Source organism: Talpa occidentalis, unplaced genomic scaffold (assembly GCF_014898055.3).
Source record: "Talpa occidentalis isolate TD23 unplaced genomic scaffold, MPIMG_talOcc4v2.1 talOcc4.16, whole genome shotgun sequence".
In the NCBI taxonomy this organism is placed as follows: Eukaryota; Metazoa; Chordata; class Mammalia; order Eulipotyphla; family Talpidae; genus Talpa; species Talpa occidentalis.
In genome coordinates, this window is record NW_023601653.1 from 18390891 (window position 1) to 18417443 (window position 26553).

The following is a 26553-nucleotide window of genomic DNA, read 5'->3' on the forward strand; positions in this document are numbered from 1 at the left end:
AACTTCTTCTAGAAGTTACATTTCCTTCCTAATTAAAATTTGGAAAGGTACATTATACTCTTTGCTCCTCCCTCTTTATCCCCTCCCCAGGAAAATGTCCCCCAAAGAATCATATACATACACTCCTTACAGCTTAAACTGAGGAACAAGTATAAACACAGCCGCCTATTAAAATTAAGTAAAGGCAAACATTCCTGCAGCTAGCTACAACAGCAGCCTACAAGTTTGAACTATACCCATAAAAAGAAAAAAGCTACCTTGCTAAGCATTTGGTTAAACTCTGAAAACATGTTCCCAGAAAAGCTGGTTATTGAAGCTGATGGCTTGAGCTGGCTTGATTTAAGAGCTGCCAAATTGGGACCTGGTTCCAATATCAAAGGAGCCAACGCGCCAATCATCTCCTGATCACAGCCAAGAATATTTAATCTTTTTTACTCTCAAGGTAGCAAGTTTGGACGGAAGCAATCAAGGTCCTCTGTTCCTTGACCTCATATGGCCTTACACTAGAACCTTCCCGTCCTTAGGATAAAATGAGAGATGAGGGACAGAAAGAAACCAACTGGAAATCAGTCTTCTGATAATAGGCAGGAAAGGGAATGACAGAAAAACCCCTTGATGGGCTTGGGGCAGCCACAGGTTATCAGAATTAGAGAAGAGAAAAAAGCACATTTTGAGAAAGTTTTTACAGGCTTTGAAGTCAAAGTGCCTAGACTTCAAATTTGGCTCTACTATCTTAAGCAAGTGAATCAACGATTCTGTACTTCATTTTCTCGTCTGCACAACAAGGACAATAATATCAACCTGTCTCATCAAGTTATTGTCAGGATTAAATGAATTAATAAGTGTAAAGGACCTAGAACAGTGCCTGGCATATGGTAACCCCCAACAAATATTATGACTATTATTTTAGAGGTGTTATTTGAAGTTCTTTGTGAGACACAGAAAAGACTAAATTTAATTTTAATTACAAACAAAAATTATGGGCAGATAGACAAACTGTCCTGACTAACCCACAGTTAGATAGACTAAACCACTTCCAGTCTCTCATTCATCTCAACGTGGGCAGGCAATGAAGATAATTCCTCCACACATTCAAATCTATCAGCTAATTCAGAACCCACCAGTCCATTCTGTTCTATATACATCTAGTCTGTAAATCCCTAAAGAGTTTTAATGGACTTTATTTTCTTTTTTTTTTAAGATTTTTCTTTCTTTTTTTTTAAAACATTTATTTATTTATTTATTTATTTATATAAGCACTGGGTACAGTCAGAAGCACAGGAGGGTGAGAGAATTCACCAGAGCCAGAGCGGGAAGCAGAGCAGGCAGAAGGACCGAAGTACACTGTTGAGGGGAGCAGCGGGCGGCAGGAGAGGTCTGTGCGCCATGTGGGACCCTCCTCTGGTGGCCGGGGAGCAGCCGGGGATCGAACCGGCGCTGCAGAGGCTGCAGGCAGCTTTGCAACCCAGCGCTCAACCACTGAGCCACTGGGGAGGCCCTTAATGGACTTTAATGCTGAGAGCAGTATCACATCTATACGGGATCTGAGATTCTGGAATGTTTATAAGTAACAATGTTCAAGAAATTCAAAGAATTGAAACCATTTGTGAATTACAAATTTAAAACAAATCTACACATCCTTCTACATCTCCATTGCTGACACTCTTCCATCTCCCCTCACCCAGCGCTAAGAACAACCTGGTAAGCAAGAGCGCAGCTTTAGAAGGCCCATACTTAGGGAGCAAAAAGTGAGAAAGGAGTCATGCGTCTAATCAGCCAGTCAGATCTCAAGGTTCTCAACCATGGTTCTACTTGAAAATAACTAGTGAGGTGCTAGTGCCAAGTGCCCATGCTTACATGTGTGCACATGCCTCACACACTGCGTGTGTCTTTAATAGCACTGCCCAGAAACCACCTCCACAGATTTTGGCATGAATTGTGAATTGGCCTGGGATGAAGCCTGGGTATCTGTAGTTTTATTTTTTTATAGTCAGGATCTGAGCTAACTCAACTGTGATGGTCAAAGTGTGACTGATATAGCCAAGTGGCCCAAATAGCCACAGAAGGGAGCAAAAAAGTTACAGTGACAATTTCTATGAGCAGAAACTTTAAATCCACTTTTTCCAGTGAAATGGAGGCACCCCTATGGGGAGAGCCATGTCACATGGTTTGCTATTCCTAGAAAGAGCTGCAATTAGCTGCCAGCAGATGCATTATTTCATCAGTCCCATAAATACTTGATAAAAGTCTTCTGCTCTTCCTTTATGTCAGTCTTGCAGAAGCAGGGGGAGAAAATCTTCTGACAAGATACAGTACTCAACTATCAAAATTTGCTCTTAAATAATTAAAATCACCATTAATTAAAATAAAAAATTTTAGTAAAATCTCATCCCAGCATACCTCCACAGCCCTTGAAAAAAAAAAAAGCATTAGCACAACTTTTTAAAAATCTATTTCCATTATTAACACTGAAGCATAGTATAATGCCATTTCAAGAAGAATACACAGCAGAAATAGTTCTAAATCAAGAGTCGGGAGGCCTGGATTCCAGTCCCATCAACCAGCTGTGCAATCATGGACTAGCCGGCTTAATTTCCCTAAACCTTGGTTGTTTCGTTTTGTTTTGTTTTGTTTTGTTTTCAGAGAAAAATCAGATGACCCATGAGACCCTCCCATCTAAAATTTTGGAAACACAGGATCAGGATAAGTCTCCATCATGCTGACTTTGGTACAACAGCAAATCAATGTGTTTATAATTTAGAAAACTTAAAACTAGGTCATTCTGGCGATCCTGTTAATAAATGTAACCAGTCCGCAGCCATTGTGGACAAACGGAATGAGAAAAACAGAAAAGTACCCTGAACGTGGCACTATCTTCTATCTAAATTACAGCTGGAACCTGCCTTCTCGGCTCTGTCACCCAGGAAATGGCTCCTGCCCCAAACTCCTACAGTTTCTATTTAAATGAGAAAATATATAAAAAGCTTCTTCCTGAGTATAAAAACTTTTTGCCATATTTTCATACCATTATTATTTTCCTAGTATTTTTCTTTATGTTGACTCATTTTTACTGAGTCAATTTTACTGCATTTTTAAAAGACCTTCATAAACAGGAAGTTTGCTACACTCCATAAGTGGAAGGAAACCATTAAAACGATAGGAGGAAAAAAAAGCAATATCACTAAATTCTAGCAAAATACTAATGTCCACAGAATTCTTTAAACATGAGGAATGTTTCTTCCCACTATGAAAAGATTTGGCAAGCATCAGGATAGATGTTACAGAAATAACGGTACCAAATAGAGGCTTTCATTTGGATAGTATCAGGATTCAAACAGAAAAGAAAAGGAAATAGGTTTCATATCACATGATTCAATCCCACATCCACATATCATCTAAAATCTTTTTTTTTTTTTTTAAGATTTAAAGACTGGACCTATAGGGAGAGCCAACATGGAAGATGGAATAGGGTGTCCTGCAGCCCCAAGAGTTGTTCCCATCTTGACTTATGCTAAGTCCCACTGTCTGATGAGAATGGGGTTGCCAATAAGCCTCCTTTTTTTTTTTTTTTTTTTTGGTGGGACACTCACCAGTGGCCAGAGAACCAACTGGCGCTGCAGAGGCTGCGGGCAGCCTCTCAGCCCAGCGCTCAGCCGCTGCGCCACCAGGGGAGGCCCAAGCCTCCTTTTTTTTTTTTTGTTAATTTAAATTTTATTTTTATATTCCCCATACAATTACAACCCCCTTATTTTTACCCCAAGCCCTCCTTTCCCCGCCCCCCACCCCCCATAGAGTGTCTCTTGTTCATAGTTATTTGTTGATTTTGATATTTTCTTGCTTATAGTTATTATTTTTCCTGGTCCCTTACTTAAGTTTTCTAGATTCCTGCTATGAGTGAGACCTTTCTTAATGCAGATTAGCTAAGGCATTGGAATGAGTATGTCAGTGCAGGCAGGACCCACAAGTAGCGGGAAGCCAGGCAGGCAGGCACATGTCTCTTCCCCCAGATTCTGCACTACTCTCATCTTTTAAATGACCTGACAGAAGCCCAGAGAAGACTTCCAGGTGATTAAAATCTACTATGTGACCTTAGCCAGTAAGGCACACACTGTGAAGAGTCCTCCCATGGTGCAGAGCTGGATTAAGTCATTTTATTGCCAGTTATTCCTCTTAAAACATAAGAGTCCTACATGGGTGAGAAAAACACAAAACCAATTGTTCATTATCACTTTGGGCTTTTTTAAAAAGAGAGAGGGAGACTGTTATATGTCCTATAACAAGACCAGTCATCCAAGCAGATTCTGAGGGAACAGTAAAGAAAGTCAAGATATAACTTCTCTAAAAAAACCTCTAAAAAATTACACCCAGGATATAAAGAGCAACAAAATAGGATCAATCACTCACTAAATAAAACCTTTGAGGCAGCTCAGAATTTACAAGTAAAGTACAAAAATTTAAAACAAAAATAAATAAAGGAAAAAAATCAAGAATTTCTGAGAAGATCAAAACAAGAAAACTTTTTAATAAAATAAAATCAATTCATTCTTGGAGGAAGGACTGACTTCTTGGCTAAAAAGAAGGCCATGCCTCTCTATTTATTCTCAAGGCCTCCTAAGAGGAGACCACCAAATCTACACAAATTAATAAATAATGATAACCAAAATGAGTTAAATGTCAGAAGAGGCTAATGTATATACATACATAAAGCACCACATTTTCCTATGTTCAGTATATCAAAATTCAAAAGGCCTTTATAAAAATTTAAATGGACTGTTTTAAAGCTTATTAAAATTACTCTATTACAACACTGGAGAAGCACTGAGGTCCTGGCATCCAATCGTGTTTTTTACAGGAACATTAAATGGAAGGCATTTCAACTCTGATATTCTCTCCAGGATTTTGGTAAAAGAAATTAGGTTTCAATTAATTAAGTCCCAGTTTAGTTTTAGAATTAAAATACTGATCTCAAATAAATTAATTCAAATAATTTTACATCCTCAAGAGAAGACTATTAACAACTCCTTTAAAATATATTATTTCCTGTATTCCTCTCCCCCACCTCCCACACACACACTCACACACATATACACACACACATATAAATCTTAACAAAATTGAAAGTTGAGTGGACTTTCTAAAACATGTGGATTTTAAAAGTGATTTTTATGAGACTGAAAACTACAAGGAGAAAAAGAGAATAATAAACTCCAAATTCAAAATTTATCAGTGAGTGGTACTGAAAAAAACTAGGATTGGGGAGGAGCATCCAGGGGTCCTCAAAAACAATGGTACTATTTTTTAACTGAGTGATGGGCAGGCAGGTATGTACTAAACCACGACTCTCTATACCTAATTTCAATTTTGTAATCTTAACATGTCCAATTATCTACAAAAACTATTTTAGAAGCCAGTTTATGTAATTGAAACAGTGGAAAGTATTACGGACACATGTAAGTCAAATTCCTTCTATAGAATATTCTTTTCAGCAGCAATGTTACTCCTCAAAATGTAAAACAATTAAGAAAGCTTAATTTTTTAGCAGCCAACCTATCTTTCCATTTGACCACTTCCACAGAATCAGCAAATCTTGGGGAAAATGCTGTTTTTCTAAGTTCAACACAGATAGGCCTTTTTTCCCCCACTCAACATCCATGTGTCTCTCATGAATGGGAAATATTCTGAGAAACACGTCATCAGGCAATTTTGCTGTGATTACACAAACCTAGATCGCTGATTACACAGCTATACTCTCGCACATATGATACTGGGCCCATCATCATAGATGGGTTCACTGGGGACTGAATGTCATAGAGTGACCTTAACTAAACTGCCGATTTAAAAAATGTTTTTTTTCCCCTCAACTTTTCTGTAACTTTCACCACTTTATTTTTTCTTGTTCTCTGAATCTGAAGAAATGAAAAAGGAGGTCACACCTCTATGAACAATGTACAGCAGTATGATTTACATCACCCACAATGAAATTAAATATTTCAGTAATAACAGACTTTCAGTTGGCCTGTTTTATATTCAACTATGTGTTGCCAAGAGGAACCTCTAAGTCAAATACCAGGAAAAGACACTGGACACCTTAATATTTCTTTCAACATCTTCCCAATTCTATATTATCTGTTTTGCTTTCAATAACGGTGGAAATGTGTTAAATACTTTAGTTTGGCTTTGCTCATACACCTGGGATATTTAATTTTGTAAGGACAAGCCAACCTGAGAATCCCTATGGTCTCAAATACCAGCTGTTTTCAGTATTTCAAAAAGTCTAAAGCCTACATTTACCTGTAATTTGGCCATGCTAAGAAATAAAAATAGCTTTGCTTTTTTCCCCCTGGGAATTCACCAAGTCTCCCTAAGTTAGCTGATTCTCATCATGATCACATAGTCAGACACATAGCATTAATTAATGGAAGAATGGTCATGGAAGAATTGATCATGATCACTTAACAGATGTGGTTTAGGAAAAATCAGGTCCTAAGGTTCCTGATTTTCATTGGGGCAAAAATAACAAAAGTGGTCTTTCATTACTGGTACTTGGGTTTTTTTAATCAGTATAAATACTAGCAAATACTGGCATTTATAAATCAACTACAGGGGTCTCCCTGGTGGTGCAAGGGGTTAAGATGCAACCTATGAAACGATCTGCAGCCACTGCAGCATGAGTTCGATCCCTGGCCAAGGAGTTACCCACATGGCGTGGCAGACCTCTCCTGTCTCACCTGCTGCTCCCCTCAAAAGTGTATTTCCGTCAGTGTGCCTATTCTGTTCCCCACTCTGTCTCTGATGAATCCTCTCAACCCCCCACCCCCAAACACACACCTCTGGCCTGTATTCCAGTTCTTGTAAGCATAAGTAAATAAATCTTTTATATATATATATATATATATAAATCATACAACAACAAAACCTGGGAATCATGACTTAGAGTAATTCTATCACTGCTTTCGTAAAACCTCAGGTCATGTTGATTTCCTAACTGTTAAAAATTTTGCATGTTGATTTCCTAATGTTAAAAACTTTGCAAATCAACTTTTCCTTTTTTTTTTTTTTTTTTTGCCAGTTCAATTCTCTGCTCCTTTATCTTTGTAAAAAGTAAAAGCCCTGAGAGGTGTTAAGAGGGAACAAGTGCTTCGTATCACACTTCTTCCTGCTGCAAGCCAGGCTAATAGCACTAGGAATGTTTATCTTTCCATAGCCTCCAACTCTCCTTAAAATCAAAGAAAGACCCTCTCCCAAACTAAGGCCCTTACAAAAGTAAACACTCTGAACAAAACCAAACTAAAAAGAAGACTTTAAATGAATCACTTTTAAGAACAAATTAAATGAGCCCCCCAAATAATTTCCTTGGCCATGTAGGACAGCCCCGGGGAACAGTGCAAGGCCTGCCTTCCTAGAGGCGGTCTCCTCCTTCATGAATCTGACCTTCCCAGCCGGCAGCTCCGGCACTGCAGGAATCACTTGCCAGTAGGCCCAATGCCTGCTTTCCCATATCCACTTTCCAAATACATCCTGATGCCAAGGGCAGAGATATGACCTGGCTCCCAAGTGACTTGCCAGCTTTCCCTGGAAACTTTTCTAAATGTATTCTCTATGCTCCTCCTCACCTCTCAATCATAAGTGGTCCATGCTTCCTTCTTTGCTGCACTTCCTGCTTTTACCTCCTCAAATCGTCCCTCCAACACCATTATACCTTCACTTCAAACTCCCTTCAGGCACCTCCAATTCCCTCCCAGCTTAAAACTCCAATTTCAAATCCAAAGAGTAAAGTTCCAACAATTTTAGAGTCAATTTGAAAGGATCATTTTGAGGCCTACCTGCAGGCAGCTCAGTCACAGTTTCTTCCCTTGCTTTCTCCAGCTTCTCCCTGACCCAGGGAAATTCCTGCAGGGAGTCTAGGAATGTGTCAAATGCTTTAGGGCCCCTGGAAGGTAGGATATCCAGCAGCAGCATTGTTTTCCGGAGGCCTGTGGCTTGAGCTTTAATTTCTTGAACATGGTTTTCTGTCAAGATCCCTTCCTGATAAAGATACTGAAGAACCAGTCCCTCCACCAGGACCTCTGCACCCAGCTCCAGGCGAAGGGAGCGAAGCACTTGTTTGTCTCTAGCCTCCATTTCCCCCTGGGAAGACACAAAATGAGAGTTTCTATTACAGGAGGACTAATGAGCCCCTAAAGACAGTATCCCTGCAACATAAGTTGCTTGAGGTCAGGCACATCTTTGAACCTCAGCAGAGTGTCAGGCCAGGGTGTTTAAAACATGGCTGGTAAGCAAGCCAATTAACTTCGAATGTTTCTGAACATAACAAACAATATTGAACATGAATCACTTCTTGTTTTTTGCACTCAATTCTTTGTGGGGTAAAGAGGTATGAAAAAAGTAGTTTCAGAGACCCTGCAATTTTTATTGGAGGATTACAGAACTGCTTCTCCTTTTACCGCACTTGAGAAGAAATAATGGCTTTAGGTTAACTTTACCTTCATCAGAGATGCCAGCACCGACACTGCCATGCAGGTGCCCTTTTGACTGGGAGCATTTGCAGAACCTGGTCAGGAGTGGGGGTGGGCGCCAGAAACCACCAGGTACCATACATTAAAGGCACTTTTTTTCTAAAAGAAAAGATGTATACACCAACACCTTCCAGGAAAACCTAAGTGTTGGAGCACAGTCTACAATAAACTTTGCAAACGGTCACCGTCTCTATGCCTTCCCTTTAGGAATTCCGAATCTCAACCACAGCACTGTCGTGGCCAGGAAGGCACAGGACATTTGCTGGGTTTAGGGGTTTTTTTGTTTTGTTTTGTTTTTTTCCTGTGAAAGAAAATATGTCCCCGCACCAGACCTGGTCAGTAGCCACACCAGATTTGAAGGCACATTTCCAAGAGAAGTACACCAGGGATGTGAAGAGCGGCTGTGTGGTGGGCTATGAAGGTAAATAAATGGTGAGGAGGGGTGGCAGGGACGACTGGTGGGGTTTCCAGACACCCACAGAAAGTATAAACACGGGCGGGCGACCCCGATCCCTCCTTGTGGCCCTTTGGGAAGTTCACAGAATTGGGAGGTGAGGAGGGTGTGCACAAAGCCCCCCTGGCACTTTTTATTCCCCGCCTCGCCGTCTGAAGCCCGGCCGTTTCAGGAACGGGAAAAAAATTTTCAGGGAAAAATTACAAGCGACTATAAGGCAACCTGACCGGCCCAAAAAGGAGTAGTGGGAATAATCTGAGCGCCCTGAGGGGAGAGCGGACCAAGCACCCCACCGCCACCTCCGCCCAGTCCCGAACGCCACAGCAAGTTAGGGAGCCAGGGGGCGCCGCGCAAAGCCTAGGCTGCAGACAGGACGGCGCGGGGCCTTCAAAGAAAGATGGATACAGAGTTTCTAGTTTCCTTTTACTTACGTCTGCCCACGTATCTTTAAAAAAAAAAAAAAAAATGTAACCAGACTCCAGCTGTTAGGAAACCTGTACTATAAGCACCATCTTTGTTGAAGGCGAAACCCCCGAACAGGAAGTGTTGTCGCCATCTTTGTTGAGGGCAAGCACAGGAAGTGCTGCAGCCATCTTTATTGGGGGCCATGTGTTGTGTTGAAGCTTCTTCCGCCATGTTTGCTGTGGGCAAACAATATAACTGCCCAGAGCTGGGAAACTGTAGCGTGCCTTTAAGGAGTTATCTTAGTAAAGGAGTAATTGGATAATTGCATTTTAACACAGTAACTCTGGCAGGGCCTTGCACACAATTGACGTAATAGACAGATCTCAAAGTCGCCTTATCAGCAAGACCTTCTGTCAGGGTGATACCAAATGCAGCTCTTGGTTTCTCTTAGCCAATAAAAGGAAACAGTTTGAGGAGAATGAAAATAGTTTAATTTGTCGAAAATTAAGAGGGCAGCAGATTCATGTTGGAAAGACCACCATCCTGCTTTTTTCGGCAGAGGGCAGGGGTATTTACCCAGTGTTATAAGGGAGTAAAAAGGGGGAGTGGGTAAGGGTCAGCATGTCCATCCTTGTAACAAGGGTGTCTGGAGGTTTTTGGTTGACTCCAGCTTGCTTTAGTGTAAGCTAGTGGTCAGCAATTCAGATGTTATCTTCCCAGTGATGCTCTTTTCCCTCCAAATGTAAGAAAACAAAATTTGTTGGCCCTCCCTGGTGGCGCAAGGGGTTACAAGACAACCTATGAAGCTGTCCACAGCCTCTGCAGCACAAGTTCAATCCCTGGGCAGGGAGCTACCCAAATGGTGCAGCAGACCTCTCCTAACTTGCCCACTGCTCCCCTCAGCAGTGTACTTTGGTCAATCTGCCTGTTCTGTTCCCCACTCTGTCTCTGGTGAGTCCTCTCACCATCCCCCCCATACATCTCAGTTGTACCCCAGTTCTTGTGTGCATAAATAAATAGAGAGATAGAGTGTGTGAGAAAGAAAGAAAACAAAATTTGTTAAGTCTGGAGGGTAAATAAAGGAAATGGGAGAGCTTATCTGTTGGGACAGAAAAAGAAACAAGTCCTTCACTTCTGTATCAGGGGTATCATTTAATAGAGTTAAAACTTAAGTCTGCACTTTGCTCGGCTAAACAGTACAGGGAGACACAAAACAGATAAGACAGAGAAACTGATAGAGTTGCCATGGGAACCTGGCCAAGGGTCCACATGACCAATAGGGGGCTATGGAGAAGTCTCAGGATTATGGAAAAACAGGGCAAATAGAATCAGGCAAGACACCCCCTGTGTGGAAGTCCCACCAAAACCTGATGTCCCAGCAGATAACTGGCTGAGACCCACTCCCCCCAGTCATGAAAAGCCCTGGAAAACAGGCTATAAAAAGGGAGCCCCAAATCCTTCTTTCCATGGCGCAGATCTCTTCATTCTCACCCCCTGCTCTCTCTTGGAAGGTGCTTCAATAAATCCACCTTTCATATTCTCCACTCTGTCTCTGGTGAATTCTTCAACACACACACACACACACACACACCCATCACCCTCCACCCCACGCCTCTGTCCTCACCCTATTACACTGCCACACCTTCCATAGCCACTGTATATAAAATTGCAATACAGCCACGTTCACTTCCAGCATTCCTCAGACCCTTTTCCAGCTTCATTTTTTTTAAATCACCATCTTATAATCATTTGTTCATTGTCTGTTTCCTCTACTAACATACAAGGTCTTTTCTTTATATCACAAGGTTTCTGCCCACAAGGTGTGTACAAAACAATTAATCAAGCTTCCATTGCTGCAATCACCTAGCTACTCTAGATAAAAAAGGATTTGGCCTGGGGAATTAGGGACATTCTCCATCTTTGGATAAACTGGAGAAGGGTTGGGAATCCAAGGATGACTCCCTAAATAACATTGCCAAACTCATTTGTGGCCACAACTAGGCAGATGGAGTTGCAAAACCACCACTTCACTGTCCCAATCTCTTCACAACATTGACAAAGCAAGGGATTGGAGACTGGAACACTGCTACAAAAACAAAAACAAACAAACAAAGTTTCCACAGCTGTATTTGCCAGCAGCACCAAAACAACACCTGCAAATCTTACTCTAAAGGGTGGCTAACACCTAATTCACATGCAGAACATTAACAGCAAAGGTGTTTGGGCATGTAATTTGGAGCTTTCCAGTTTCTGAAATAAAAAGACATGCTAAAAATAGGGAGGATCTGATACTAAGGGCCAACTTGATGAGTTCACCACATTTTTAACGTGGAAGGCAAGACAAATGCATTATCCAAATATAGAGATACAAAAATGCAAAATTGAATGTCCTCCAACAAAATCCTTCGTGAAAAAGATAATAAAGATAATGAATATATTCATTGATTATTTTTTAAATCAACTGGATAATATATACAGTACGCCTTTTAAAAACTTGATTTGACAGTAAGAGGGAAATTTTCCTCAAACCTCCTGTAGAGGTTTCAAAAGCAATGCCTCTAGTGAAAGTTGAAAATAACTCTGCAAATCAATGGAAAGCTATTCTAAACCCCACTGCTCAAAACCTTCTAATAATTGTAACCAATTTAGAGCATTTTCCTATCAGTACACAATTTTGCTATACTACAAGTGACAGCATTTTTACATAAATAACAAGGTGATGATTGGCATTTCACACATGAAGAGACTACAGATCAGAGTGGTCAAGTGTCTTAGCCAAAATCTCATGCTTAGTGTATAACAAAACCTGAATTTTAATCAGGTTTCTGATCTGATTTCATGCTCTTTTCAGTAAATCCACATAGCCCTGTATAGTGAAGAATCCTTTATTTTAAGAGCAGTTAATATATTACTGGCAAATCATCTGGTGTTGCCTCCCATCTTGATATCCCTGAGTTCCAGAAACTCCTTTACTCTCTCCCTCTTCCTCTTTTGCTCCTGAACTACAGTTTTTTTCTGGGCAAATTTTCCTTTTTGTGTATAGAAAGTGTTCGCAATATTTTCTGTTTTCATCCAGATCAAGTGTAGACCTTGCAATATTGCCAATAGCTGAAGTTTCTGACTGTAGGATAAAAAACAACAAGTGTATTTTTTTGAATAGTAAATTTTGGTAATTTTCAAACATATGGAAAAGTTGAAAAAAACAGCATAAAAAACACATAAGACTATCCAGTTGAAAACACTTCTTTACAGTTCCTGTTTGGAAAGACTTGGAATCTCCTGGAGCTAATAGGAGAGCATAAATAATAACATCTAGGAGGACATGAGGAACCAACAGTGAGATGGCTGAAAGTTCACAAAAGAAAAGAGATCAAGAGACAGTGTGAGAACAGTTAGTACAGGAACTGAGGGGTATTGAGTCCTTAAAGTGAGCATAAGGAGAGTCTTCTCCTTATGGTAAGAATCAAACTTAAATCCATAAGGTGAAGCTCTGGTCCATCAAATTCCTCTTGTGGCAAATATAGATAAGCATCCCATGTGGTCTCCTAAGTGAGCTGGCTGACTCTCTATCATCAATCACCCTGTGGAAGGACTACGAGCCTGCGCTAGAATGCAGTGACATTCCTGAGAAACACATCAAAAAGTTCAGCTTCACTTTTGCCAGTAGGCAAACCAAACATAGATCAGAATTGATCTATTACTCTTCCACTCCACCCAACTCCTCTCTGTAGGCTGCATTTGTGCTCCCACAAAGGATTAAACACCTGCTACCCAGTGGTAATAAATCCATTTTCAGGAAGGACGAATATTTTTCCTTGCTCCCCCTCTATGCATTGAATACATGAAATTTGTACAGACCATACATAGATCTTTAATGTTCTTACCCTATGTGCACACATAATAAGTTCATGAGATGATGGATATGTTCATTAGCTTAATCAAACACAATTATGTGCAAACAAATACATACAATTACATACACAGAGTATTCAAAACTTTTATTTGTAGATTTAAAAAGTTACTATTTTCTATCCAATAGAGCACAGAAAGAAAAAAAAAATGTGTAGCTGAGAAACCTGGCAGACACTAGCTTCCCCAAGTGGTCAAGGTTAACAACACCAGTAATAAGTCGTGTTGACACTCTGTGCCAATATGATGTGACAAGAAGGATGTATCACTTCTGTGGCACTAGTCCCCAAAATTCACAACCCTTGGCCTTCATTTTGACCTTAGTCTTTTCATAAGGAAACATGTCAAACCAATTTGAGGGACATTCTATAAAGTATCTGACAAATACTTTTCAAAAGTGTCAAGGTCATGAAAAACAAGAAAAGATGGAGAAACTATCACAGATTGGAGAAGACTACGAAGAAATGACAACTAGAGATGGGGTTGGGTGGATCAGAGGAAAGAAGTAGAAACAGAAGATGGTGAAAGACTTGCCTATTGTCAGAAGATCTGAAGACTTCTGAACCTAAATTTTTATTCTCCATTTCAACTTAACTATTTTTTTGACAAGCAAAAACATGTAACTCCTTCCTTATACCTCCTCCCTACCAAAAAAGATAAAAATAGAATTTGTCAAAGGAAATATAGGCAACTACTCCTGTCATTGTATCAATCAGGTCTGATTTGTAAAGCCTCTTTGAGGCAGTGACTTCTACTATTTTTCTTTTAAAGACTTACTGTAGCTATAAAATGGTACTACACATACTTAGAAGATGGATAAGAAACCAATTTAAACTTTTAAATCTTAGGATATCTAAGCTATTAGAACTTGCTCAAATAAATTCTTAGTTTCCTAGTATTCATGATAAAAAGAGAAAACCATTTGGATTTACAGTTCTCTCTCCAAGAAAGAAAACACACTGAGTCATCCAAAGAGACTAGTATTTCTCTGACACTAATTTCAAGCAGGAATTTATTATATGGTTATCAATTAATAAACTGATTTTCCTGTTACTTTGCATAAGATACGAGAAGGTTTTTAAATGTACATTTCTGGTATTAACCAATATAAAGCAAAGTTAATACAATCTAGCTACTGACTGTTGATATAACTAATTGCAATGTCTGAAAGTAAGTAGGAAATGGATACCATTTAGAGTCTTTCATGTGCTAGCTAACAACCAAAACAAGTACTATATTCTGAATGGCAAAATTTAATAGCTAAAATCTTTGCTGACTATCTATGAGGCGAACATCTTGTATCATTGATTGGAGAGAAATCCAAACACTTTAGAGCATAGACATAAAGAGGACTGACTTAACATTGTATGATGAAAAATGTAATGGCTAACCCTCCATTCTTGTTCAAATGAAATGGCATAAAAGCAAGCTGCCCTGCTAGCAGGGGGAAATAGGCCAAGATGTTTCTCAATGAGTAACAAAGAAGTTTGAACCCGTTTGAGCATATGGCCAAGTATTTGACTGAAACCACATAATTTGACACCCTAAAACACAAAGGAATTATTTTGACCCTTCCCCACAATAAAACCCTTGAGTTAATACTTTACCAATAGGTAACATTAACCACAAAAAAAAAAAACAAAAACAAAAACAAAAAAAACCTTCACATAGCTCTTACTAGCAATTCTTTGCAAGCAAAACTACATTATCTTGGGTCTGCCTGGATGATTTATCCATAATGTACCAAGTAGCTGAATGAACCAAGCTTTTATCTGGGCTTATTTAATAGAGTCCATTTAAAAATTAGACAATGACTACTTAATATAATGATTTTTGCTTCTGTGTAATTGATGCCAGGTTGTTCTTTCTGACAACAATCCACCCAAAGGTTCAGCTGTATCTTAATAAAGCAAATATAACCATTAGCCCAGAAGTTCTTCCCTTCCTTCCCATTTGTACTACTAAGTGGGCATGCATCCAATCTGTCTGCTGGCTCTACAGGAAGTATAGAATTTTGAACAAATAGTGGATATTAATATTGAAGCATTAGAACCGTTCTTCAGGGAGACTATTTGATTTAATGGAGAAAAGAAACTAGCCATTAAAAGTGCTGATGGATTCTTTAGATCTCTTCTCTCCAGACAATGAGCATACAAATGCTGAGAGTACTAGTCAACTGGAAATAGGAGATGAGCTGAAATAAACTTCTCTCCACCAGGGAAGCCCTGTCTTTGATCAGAAGTAGATAGATGGAGAGAGAGACAATGATTAATGGACCGTGACTTATCATCAAATTCATTTGGCCCACAAAGATTTCTTCTAATGTCCAAGAATATCAGATTAGCACAAAGAAAAGAAACACACTAACCCTAGGACTTTTGACTAGGAAATTTTTACTTTCTCATGTTCTTTGGTATATACATAAATGGGGACCAAAAAGAAGTCTGACTATAATACGCTAGTCTTCTGTGTAATGCATGGTTCTTATATATCCATCAGCACTTTTAATGGCTAGTTTATTTTCTGTATGAAATGAAAGTCTCCCCAAAGAAGAGTTCCAGTGCTTCAAAGTTAATATCTGATCTTTTGTGCATTCATTTGAACCATGTTTTTTAGTGCCTATCACAAAGCATCCTATTAGGCTCTGTGTGTAAAATGAAAACATCAATGTATTTGCTGAGTACGTTTTGTGTGCATAGTACTTTGTAAAAATTTCCTATCAATTCATTTTTATGTCATTAATTCTACAAGGGTTATATGTTATTATCGTAAGGTTTTGTTATGAGTGATAAGTAGCTAAATTTTTTTAAATACTCTTAGAACCTTTTCTCTTTTCTAATAGTAATCTTTTCCCTAAATACTTTCACCAAGCCCATACTCTTAAATATTATCTAAAGGCCAAAAAAAAAAAGTTCCCCCAAATATTGAGTTTTGCCCTCATGCATACAACTATCTACTTGACATCTCCACTTGCGTTCCATAGGCAACTCAAACTTAATCTTTCCAAATCTGGACTCCTGATTCTTCTTTCCCCACCTTACTCCTCCCATCCTGCTCTACTTCTGTAAATGGTACTGCAACCCAATCAAGCCAAAGGCTGCAAGAGTCATGCTTTATCCCTCTCTTTCTTTCCTTTACACCTTCCATCCAGTCCATCAATAAGTCCTATTGATTCTCTTTCTATTGTGTAATAGCTTCTAATCTAATCATCACCACCTTCATCTTTTTAAAAAAAAATTTATTTTTATATTCCCCATACAATTGCACTCCCCTTATTTTGACCCCAATCCCTCCTTCCCCTCCTCATAGTGTGTCCCTGGTTCATAGTTGTTTGTCAATTTTGATTTTCTCTTTCTTATAGTTATTCTTTTGCTGGTCCCTTGTTTAGGTTTTCTAGATTTCTGCTATGAGTGAGACCATCCGGTATTTTTCTTTTTCTTTCTGGCTTATTTCGCTGAGCATGATCCCTTCCAGCTCCATCCATATTGCTGCAACAACATGGATGAGTAATATTTGATTGCTGAGTAATATTCCATTGTGTATATGTACCACATCTTCTTGATCCAGTCATCTATTTTGGGGCATTTGGGTTGTTTCCAAAGCTTAGCTATTGTAAATAGTGCTTCTATAAACATAGGGGTGCAGGTGCTCTTTGAAATTAATATTTCTGTGTCCTTTGGGTAAATACTACCTTCATCTTAATTACTATAACGTCTTTCTCAGACTCCAGGCCACTGTTCGATATTGTTCACCAGGTGACATCTTAAATGTCACTCCCATAGAGAGGCCTTCCCTGAATAGCTGTTTAAAAATTATATACCAGAGCCTATCAGATCATCTTGTTTCATTATTCTCCTTAGCATTTATCACCATGAGCTAATTATTTATTTATGTTTGTTATGTGTGTGCATTAGAGCAGAGACCTTTGCTGTCATGTTTGCTGCTAGGCTTTCAATGTCTGCAAACCAATCTGATACACAACAGATGCTCAATAATATATTTTTTTAAAGATTTATTTATTTATGCATACAAGAACTGGGGTACAGGCCAGCAGTATGGGGGGTGAGAGGATTCACCAGAGACAGAGTGGGGAACAGAACAGGCAGATTGACTGAAGTACACTGTTGAGGGGAGCTGCGAGCAAGTCAGGAGAGGTCTGCTGTGCCATGTGGGTTGCTCCCCGGCTGGCCGGTATCAAATTCATGCTGCAGAGGCTGCGAATAGCTTCATAGTACTGTGCTTAGCCCCTTGTGCCACCAGGGAGGCCCAATAAAATATTTTGAAATAAGAAGTTAAGGAATCATTGAATAAGCCTAAGGCACATTTGAACATGAAGCATGAGCAGAATGCAGAACATGACTTTATGTAAAATAACATATTTATTGACACCCAATTTAAATTATCCAATTTCCCTCAATAGCTTTAACCTTAATTTTTTTGAAGTTAACAATTATCAAACATTTACTATACGCCAGAAACTATGGATGTTCTTTTGATTCAATCCAATTCTGCACAAGTCTATTACCGTTGACTGTGTAAAATCTATATATTTATTTAAAACCTTGCTTTAACAAGATATCCCCACTATGTGAAATTAGAATGTTCCTATGAAATCTTGCCTAAGATGAAATGGAGTAAAGTGAAGAAACAATCACCATTAATTCATATAGAAAAAAAAAGTATAAACATTCCCAGATCCCCCCCAAAAAACAAATCATACCCAATAACACACAAAACCTAAAAGAACATTGATATATAATTAATGGGAGAAATGGGGCCTCCCCGGTAGCATAGGCATTAAGTCTCAGCGCTATCACTGCTAGGACCTGAGTTCGATCCCTGGCCAGGGAGCTGACCCACAAATGGCACAGCAGATTTCTCCTGTTTCACCCGCTGCTCCCCTCAGCAATGTATTTCAGTAGATCCGCCTGTTTTGCTTCCCACTCTGTCTCTGGTGAATCCTCTCCTCCCCATACCTCTGGCCTAAACCCCAGTTCTTCTATGAACAAATAAATCTTTTAAAAAAATAAAAGCAGGGATGATAGGATAACTGTAAGCCTGTATAATGCAGTTTCAAGTAGTTGCCAGGGAAGGAACTAGGCTGTGCCCCTCTTCCTGCTCAGGCTCTGTATTGCCTCTCTAAGGGCTGCTACAAAAAAAAAATGCTATTTTCACTTTTTACCTTTCATCATTAAACTGAACATCCTCCTTGGGTTTCTTTTCTTTTCTTTTTTTAAAGATTTATTTATTTTTGTACAAGAGCTGGGGTACAGGCCAGAGGCGCGGGAGTGTGAGAGGATTCACCAGAGAGCAGGGAGCAGAGCAAGCAGACAGAAACACACTGCTGAGGGGAGCAGCAGGAGCAAGAGGAGAGGTCTGCCACACCATGTGGGATTCTCACAAGCCGGTGGGGATTGAACATGCACTGCAGAGCCTGCAGACAGCTTCCCAGTGTCGCACTCAACCCGCTGCGCCACCAGGGAGACCCCTCCTTGGGTTTCTTTTGGATAGCAAAACAGGTACTAATCTAGGTGTTTGTAGAAGTGAAGGAACATCGTTTGAACTTTTGAAAAACTGGAGATTTGCACCCACTATGCTGCCTAGTGCTAGCAGTTACCCAATAAATACCTGCTGGACAAGCGACCATGTTAAGTAGGGCCTTTCATTGTATGGAAGCAAGTGCAAGGCATCTATTATTGAGTAAAGGGCTACAATTTCAGCAGGAAGTAAGTAAAGGCTGCCTTGAAGAATCTCCTCCATTTAAGAGGCTTTTTTCTCTACAATATCGTTCTGAGTTACTGCTATAATTTTCTCCCCCAGTTCAAAATGGTACAATAGTTCATCAGGGTTAAAAATAATCCACAGTGCCATACCAAAGTTAACTCTTCACTGTCCACTTTCATGTGTCTCAAGCCATAATCATGCTTCTCTAAGTCCTCAAACTATAAAGAGGCTCAGCATCACCAGGAGGTTTAGTTTCTGACTCTGCAGACCTACACTGGGCTTAAAAATTTGCATTTCTAGCAGGTTCCCAGGTGATGCTGTCTGGAGACCATTGTTTTAAGTTATACTGGTAAACACATTTCCATCAAGAGTACCTGGTATTGAAATTACTTGATATGGGATTTTATAATCCTCAATTAAACACAGAACAGAGGGATTGGTGATTTTAAATCCAGATGTCAGATCCATGCCTTCCATAAAAATAAAAACCAAGACCTTTTTAAGCTGTTTCATTTAGAGAACAGAACTGAACTGCTGTCAGAGACATCCATGAAAACTAGTTATCAACTGCTGATTAGCACTTTGAAAAATAATGAATGTTATTGTTGCAGGTAAGAGTCTATTAAGTATTTTCCATTTAATAATTCTTCATCATACTGAACAAAGACAAATTTTACTCCTATGCAATACAGACTTGGTTCTGTTGCTTAGCAATGGGTTACACATACGATTATGCTATTGTGTTTTCGTTTTCAAAAAGGGATGGTGTGCCTCTGGTACTTTTTAACTTTACCAGGGGGCTCTCTGAAAAAGAATTAATAAAGTATTTTGGATTTAATTCAGCAGACTAAAAATTCTCAAAGTGAGTTTTCTTTTAGTATGTTTTACAATGCACTGTGCATTCCCCAAAGTGAAGCTCTATGGTTCACAATCAGTGTAGCAGCTTTTGCAGGGATTTTTCTTTCCGACAGAGGCATCATCAATCAGTTAATACCTACAGCACCTCCTCTTTGTTCAGCTGTGGGCTGGGCAAGGAGGTGTTCAAAAGTCATGTAAAAGAATACCTGTGGAGGGCCTCCCCGGTGGCGCAGCGGTTGAGCGCTGGGTTGCGAAGCTGCGCGCGGCCTCTGCGGCGCCGGTTCGATCCCCGGCTGCTCCCCGGCCACCGGAGGAGGGTCCCACATGGCGCACAGACCTCTCCTGCTGCCCGCTGCTCCCCTCAGCAGTGTACTTCGGTCCTTCTGCCTGCTCTGCTCCCTGCTCTGGCTCTGGTGAATTCTCTCGCCCTCCCGCGCTTCTGACTGTACCCAGTGCATGTATAAACAAAACAAACAAAGAAACCAGCAAACAAATAAATAAAGCATGCCTCTATATAAAAAAAAAAAAAAAAAAAAAAAAAAAAAAAAACAAAAACCTTAAAAAAAAAAAAAAAAAAAAAAGAATACCTGTGGATACATGATGTTCACTGTAAACATTTACATATTTTTTTAAGATTTATTTATTTATGCATACAAGAGCTGGGGTACAAGCCAGAGGTGCAGGGGGTGAGAAGATTCACCAGAAACAGAGTGGGGAACAGAACAGGCAGATGGACTGAAGTACACTGCTGAGGGAAGCAGCAGGCGAGTCAGGAGAGGTCTGCTGCACCATGTGTGTTCCTCCCTGGCCAGCCTGGAATCAAACTCGTGCTGCAGAGGCTGTGGTTAGCTTCATAAATTGCGTCTTAACCCCTTGCACCACCAGGGAGGCCCCATTTACATATTATTAAGATAGTGTCTCTTCCATAAAGGTATAATGTATAAAAAAAAAAAAAACATGATCAACTCAGAAGAAACAGTAGCAAACTATGCAAGACAGTATGCAATTAAATTATGAGGCACTCCACTAAAAATTAAGAACTCAGAGAGGGTAGAAGCTAATAATGAGAGCTGGTATTCATCAGGCACTTCAGATGTATTATCTTTTTTCATTGTCATAACAAGTCCTGTGAAGTCAGAATTGTTATAATCCTCATTTTCAGAGGAGGACACTTCACCTTAAAGGTTAATGAACTTGCAAGTAAACAAACCCAGGTCTGTGCTAAATAAAGGAAAGCTCTATGGGGTGTGGCTACATAGACCCACCATCACACTGCCCATTTCCTCCCGGTCTCTGCATTTTATTCATAAAAGCAAGGTCTAATTCCAGGCTCCACATTCCACAGAGAAAAGACCTAAGCTTTAATTCCGGCCTGTCAACCTCTGTGAATACCTATCCTCTCAGCCCTTTCAGTCAACAGGAAGTCCTCTGGGACAAAGGAAGGAGGATTTCTTTTTATATTATTTTTGAACAATGAGTGAGTTCTGTGGAGTGATGTATGATTTGCTTAGCAATAAGAAAGAAAGCTGATCTCAAAAAGCATTCCCTGTGTTTTCATAAAAACAAAATCACATCAACCTTCCAGATTTGAATTGTTCAATATCTCTCTGTCCATATGACCTTTCTCCTTGATTGCATTAATAGCACTCTGGGCCTATCTGATGAACCTCTTTGATTAAACTATTTTTTTAATTTTTTAACATATTTTTACATCATTGTTCATTTTTAAACAATGTTGGCTTCCCCCTACCCCTTAAGCTATTTTTTAAGTATTTTCTTCAGCCCTGTCTTAAAGTACCCCAGACTCTCCAAAAACTGTATATAATTTCGTCCATACACCCTGCCCCCATGTCCCATACACACTTAGGAAAACACGAGATAAGTAGTTATGTTTTCCAGGATGCTTTTTTCCATCGAAGATGAGACTGGCTGTATCCCCTCACTACCAGACTTGAAAGGAGGGGGGAATTGTTGGGCAAAACCTGAATTCCAAGTCCATAACCTTGCCAATTACTTTAAAATGTCTGAAAATTCTATGAAAAGTAGAGATTAAACAGCATACTTGGTTAATACTTAAACCAACTACTGAGCCCTGGTTTGGAAGTGAGGATTTCTAGATTCTAGAACTCTTTTTACCCAAGTCTTAAGGCTTTCAGAGTCTATAAAATGGAAGGGACAAGACTGAAAACTCTGAGATTATCCAGCACTGTCTAGGATGCAGGAAAATGAGAACCCTCTCAGGTAGTCAGCGGGAGAGTAATGGGTACAGCCCCTTTGGAGAGCAATTGAGCACATTCCACCCTCCAACAACTTTCTTACTCACACTGGGCATTTAAGTTGCAGGTTGTTTATAATAGTGAACAGGTGGAAACAACTGCTAACTGGAAATAAAGTCTCAATGCTAGTCAGACAAAAAGTTTTTTTAGATCATCAATGTGAGGAATGGAACCTGGAAAGCAGTCCAACAGATTTTACTCTGTAAAAACTGTTCTAATAAATACAAGTTTGAATTTCATGTATGTAGCTAGGAACAGTGAGTTATTGACATTAATAATGTAATTATTCTTGATAAGAGGGACTTGTAGTTCTAAGTTGTCCAGACCCAGAGATAAGATGATTCTAGACGAAGGCAATGCAACATTTAATCTCTTCCTTTTTAATGAATACATTGCCAAGGCTGGGTACCCATTGTGAAATTTTCTTTATCTGACAACTTGGTCATCAGTGGGTATTAAAAGACTGATTTTACCTTCAGGTAGCAGAACTCCTTTATAGGCTACAGAATGAAGTCTGTTCTGACTTCAAGAGTCTATTTCCTCTTGCCTGCTAGGCCAGGGTCAGGGTTCTCCAGAAAATTTTATAAGCTGTCCACACAACTATGTGTGAACCAGAACAATGAGTAAATAAAACATGGTATTCTCATAAAATGTTCTATGGCACATAAGAGGGCTAGTACTACATTATCAAGCTGATGAAAAGAACACAGACAAACACATCTGTCTTCTGAACACTATATATCATGTAAAAGTTTGTTTTGATTTGTTTTTTGGATGGTGTGGAGGGATATACACGAAATTCACAATAAATCAGACTCTAATGACATGAGTATAGAATTTGGGGAAAAATAAAGGACACTTCACTGAAAATAAAGTGTTTCAGTTCTGTACTTAAAAAAGCAAAGAGTTTGAAAAGAAAACGCAAAATCCAACAAGGATTGATTTGGAATTGAATTGATGCTTATTTAATCATTCTATGTCTTTTTCTATTCAGTTGACCCTTGAATGGGGGTAGGGATGATGGTGTTGGAGGAGTACAGGGGTTAGGGATTAGAGCTAGGAACTTCCCCATAGTAAAAAAAAATCCTCTTATGGAATATTATTCAGCCCTAAGGAAAGATAAAATGCTGCCATTTACAGTAAAATGGAGGGAGTGAAATAAGTCAGAATACCAAAGACAAATATTGGACATTTACATAGTGGACAATCAGACCAACATACATATAAGAGTGAAAAGGCAACCTATGAAATGGGGAAAAATACTTGCAAACCATCTGAACAGGGTTTAATATCCAGAATATGTAAAGAAACCCTAAAAGCTCAACAACAAAATAAACAGATAATCCAATTTAAAATGCCTGGAGGGTCTCCGCTGGTGGCGCAGCGGTTGTGCGCTGGGCTGCGAAGCTGCCCACAGCCTCTGCAGCGCCGGTTTGATCCCCGGTCACCAGCGAGGGTCCCACATGGCGTGCAGACCTCTCCTGCCGCCCGCTGCTCCCCTCAGCAGTGTATTTCGGTCCATCTGCCTGTTCTGTTCCCCACTCTGGCTCTGGTGAATTCTCTCACCCTCCCGCGCTTCTGACTGTACCCAGTGCTTGTATAAATAAAATAAATAAATCTTAAAAAAAAAATTAAAAATGCCTGGAGACTCGAACATTTCTCTGAAAAAGATAAACAAATGGGGCCTCCTTGGTGGCGCAAGGGGTTAAACACCGCACTATGAAGCAATCTGCAGCCTCTGCAGCACCAATTTGATCCCCCGATGGCCAGGGAGCAACCCACTTGGCGCAGCAGACCTCTCCTGATTCGCCTGCTGCTCCCCTCAGCAGTGTGTTTCAGTCAGTCTGCCTGTTCTGTTCCCCACTCTGTCTCTGGTGGATCCTCTCACCTCCCCCCCATCTCTGGCCTGTACCCCATAAATAAAAAAATAAACAAATAAATCTTTTTTAAAAAGAGGATAAACAAATGGTCCCCAAGTATGTGAAGAGATGCTCAAGGTCCCTAATCTTGAGAAAAATGCAAATCAAAACCACAATGAGATGTCACCACCCATGAGAAGGGAAACTATGCCAAAACCAGAAAATAACAAGTGCTGGCAAGGTTGTGGGACATTTGGAACCATTGTGCAATGCTAGTAGGAATGAAAAAATGGTTCAAGTTATAAAAAATAGTATAGAGGTTTGTCCAAAAATTAAAAATAGAGCCTCCCTGGTGGCGCAAGTGTTTAAGACACAACCTATGAAGCTGTCCACAGCTTCTTCAGCACGAGTTTGATCCCCCACCAGCCAGGGAGCAGCTACATAGCGCAGCAGACCTCTCCTGACTCGCCCGCTTCTCCCATCAGCAGTGTACTTCCATCAATCGGCCTATTCTGTTCCCACTCTGTCTCTGGTGAATCTGCTCACCCTCTGCACCTCTGGCCTGTACCCCAGCTCTCGTATGCATAAATAAATAAAAATGTTTAAAAAAAAATAGAATCACCATATGATCCATCAATTACTTCTGAGTATATATCCAAAAGAATTGAGAACAAGATCCCAAAGAGATAGGTGCGTCTCCATATTCATTGTAGCGCTATTCACAACCAACAGGTGGAAGCAACCCAAATTTTTTTTATATTCCCCACACAATTGCACCCCCCTTATTTTGACCCCTATCCCTCCTTTCCCTGCCCCCCCCCATAGTGTGTCTCTGGTTCATAGTTGTTTGTTGATTTTGATTTTTTCTTTCTTATAGTTATACTTTTTCCTGGTCCCTTATTTAGGTTTTCTAGATTCCTGCTATGAGTGAGACCATCGGTATTTTTCTTTTTCTCTCTGGCTTATTTTGCTGAGCATGAACCCTTCCAGCTCCATCCATGTTGCTGCAAACTGCATGTGTTTATCTTTTTTGATTGCTGAGTAATATTCCATTGTGTATATGGACCACATCTTCTTGATCCAGTCATCTCTTTTTGGGCATTTGGGTTGTTTCCAAAGCTTAGCTATTGTAAATAGTGCTGCTATAAACATAGGGGTGCAGGTGTTCTTTGGAATTGATGTTTCTGTGTCCTTTGGGTAAATACCTAGGAGTGTAATTGCTGGATCATATGGAAGCTCTACCTTTAGTAGGTCAAGAAATCTCCACACAAGATTAAAAACCACACTACTGGAAGACCACTGGACTAATGAGGAGATCAAAGAAGAAATTAAAAAATTCTTTGAATTGAATGACAAGGAGGACACCAATATCCTAAATGTATGGGATGCAGCAAAAGCAGTAATAAGAGGAAAATATATAGCAATAGAAGCTCACATCAAGAAACAAGAAAGAACTCAAAGAAACAACCTAATCTCGAAACTCAAAGATCTAGAAAAAGAACAACAAAAAAACCCCAAAACCAGTAGAAGAAAAGAAATAATAAAAACCAAAGCAGAAATAAATGAAATTGAAACTAAAAATACAATCCAAAACATCAATGAAACCAAGAGCTGGTTCTTTGAAAAAATCAATAAAATAGACAAACCCCTAGCCAGGCTCACAAAGGAAAAAAGGGAGAAAGCACAAATAAACAGGATCACAAATGAAAGAGGAGAAATCACAACGGACACAGCAGAAATCAAAAGAATAATCAGTAACTACTATGAACAGTTATATGGAAACAAGTTCAACAATCTAGAGGAGATGGACAAATTCCTACAACTCTACAGTCACCCAAAGCTAGATAAAGAAGAAATAGAACACCTAAACAGACCAATTACAAGCAGCGAAATTGAAATGGTAATCAAAAACCTCCCCAAAAACAAAAGCACAGGACCTGATGGATTTACAAATGAATTCTACCAAACATTCAGAGACGAATTAGTGCCTATCCTTCACAAACTCTTCCAAAAAATTGAGAAGGAAGGGACAATACCAAACACGTTCTATGAAGCCAACATTACACTAATACCAAAACCGAACAAGGACAACACAAAAAAGGAAAACTACAGGCCAATTTCCCTAATGAACACTGATGCAAAAATCCTCAAAAAAATTTTAGCTAATTATATACCATGGAATATTACTCAGCATTCAAAAAAGATAAACACATGCAATTTGCAGCAACATGGATGGCGCTGGAAGGGATCATGCTCAGCGAAATAAGCCAAAAAGAAAAAGAAAAATACCGGATGGTCTCACTCATAGCAGGAATCTAGAAAACTTAAATAAGGGACCAGGAAAATGAATAACTACAAGAAAGTGAAAATCAGAATCAACAAAAAACTATGAACCAGAGACACTTTTAGGGGGGCAGGGGTGGGAGGGGAGGGATTGGGGTCAGAATGGGGGGGCTGCAATTGTATGGGGAATATAACAATAAAATTTATTAAAAAAAAATAAAAAAAAAAATAAATAAATAAAAAAAAAAAAATTTTAGCTATCAGAATCC

The 26553-nt window shown here is 39.6% G+C and overlaps 1 protein-coding gene across 15 annotated transcripts in view; it reads right to left on the bottom strand.

Annotated features, from left to right (window-relative positions):
• Window positions 1-26553, bottom strand: part of LOC119247431 (death domain-containing protein CRADD) — a 275825-nt gene that overhangs the window by 126233 nt on the left and 123039 nt on the right. For 13 of the 15 annotated variants that reach the window (XR_008552177.1, XR_008552178.1, XR_008552179.1 and 10 more), the window contains one exon: window positions 7824-8127. Coding sequence is in view for 12 of the 15 variants with exons in the window: in XM_037513874.2 (XP_037369771.2) it covers window positions 7824-8127 (304 nt within the window). In the remaining 3 variants the exon portion in view is untranslated. Of the gene's footprint in view, window positions 1-7823; window positions 8128-8483; window positions 9343-9401; window positions 9559-26553 lie in introns of those variants that run through there. The other 2 variants (XM_054696133.1, XM_054696132.1) reach the window with 2 other exon arrangements.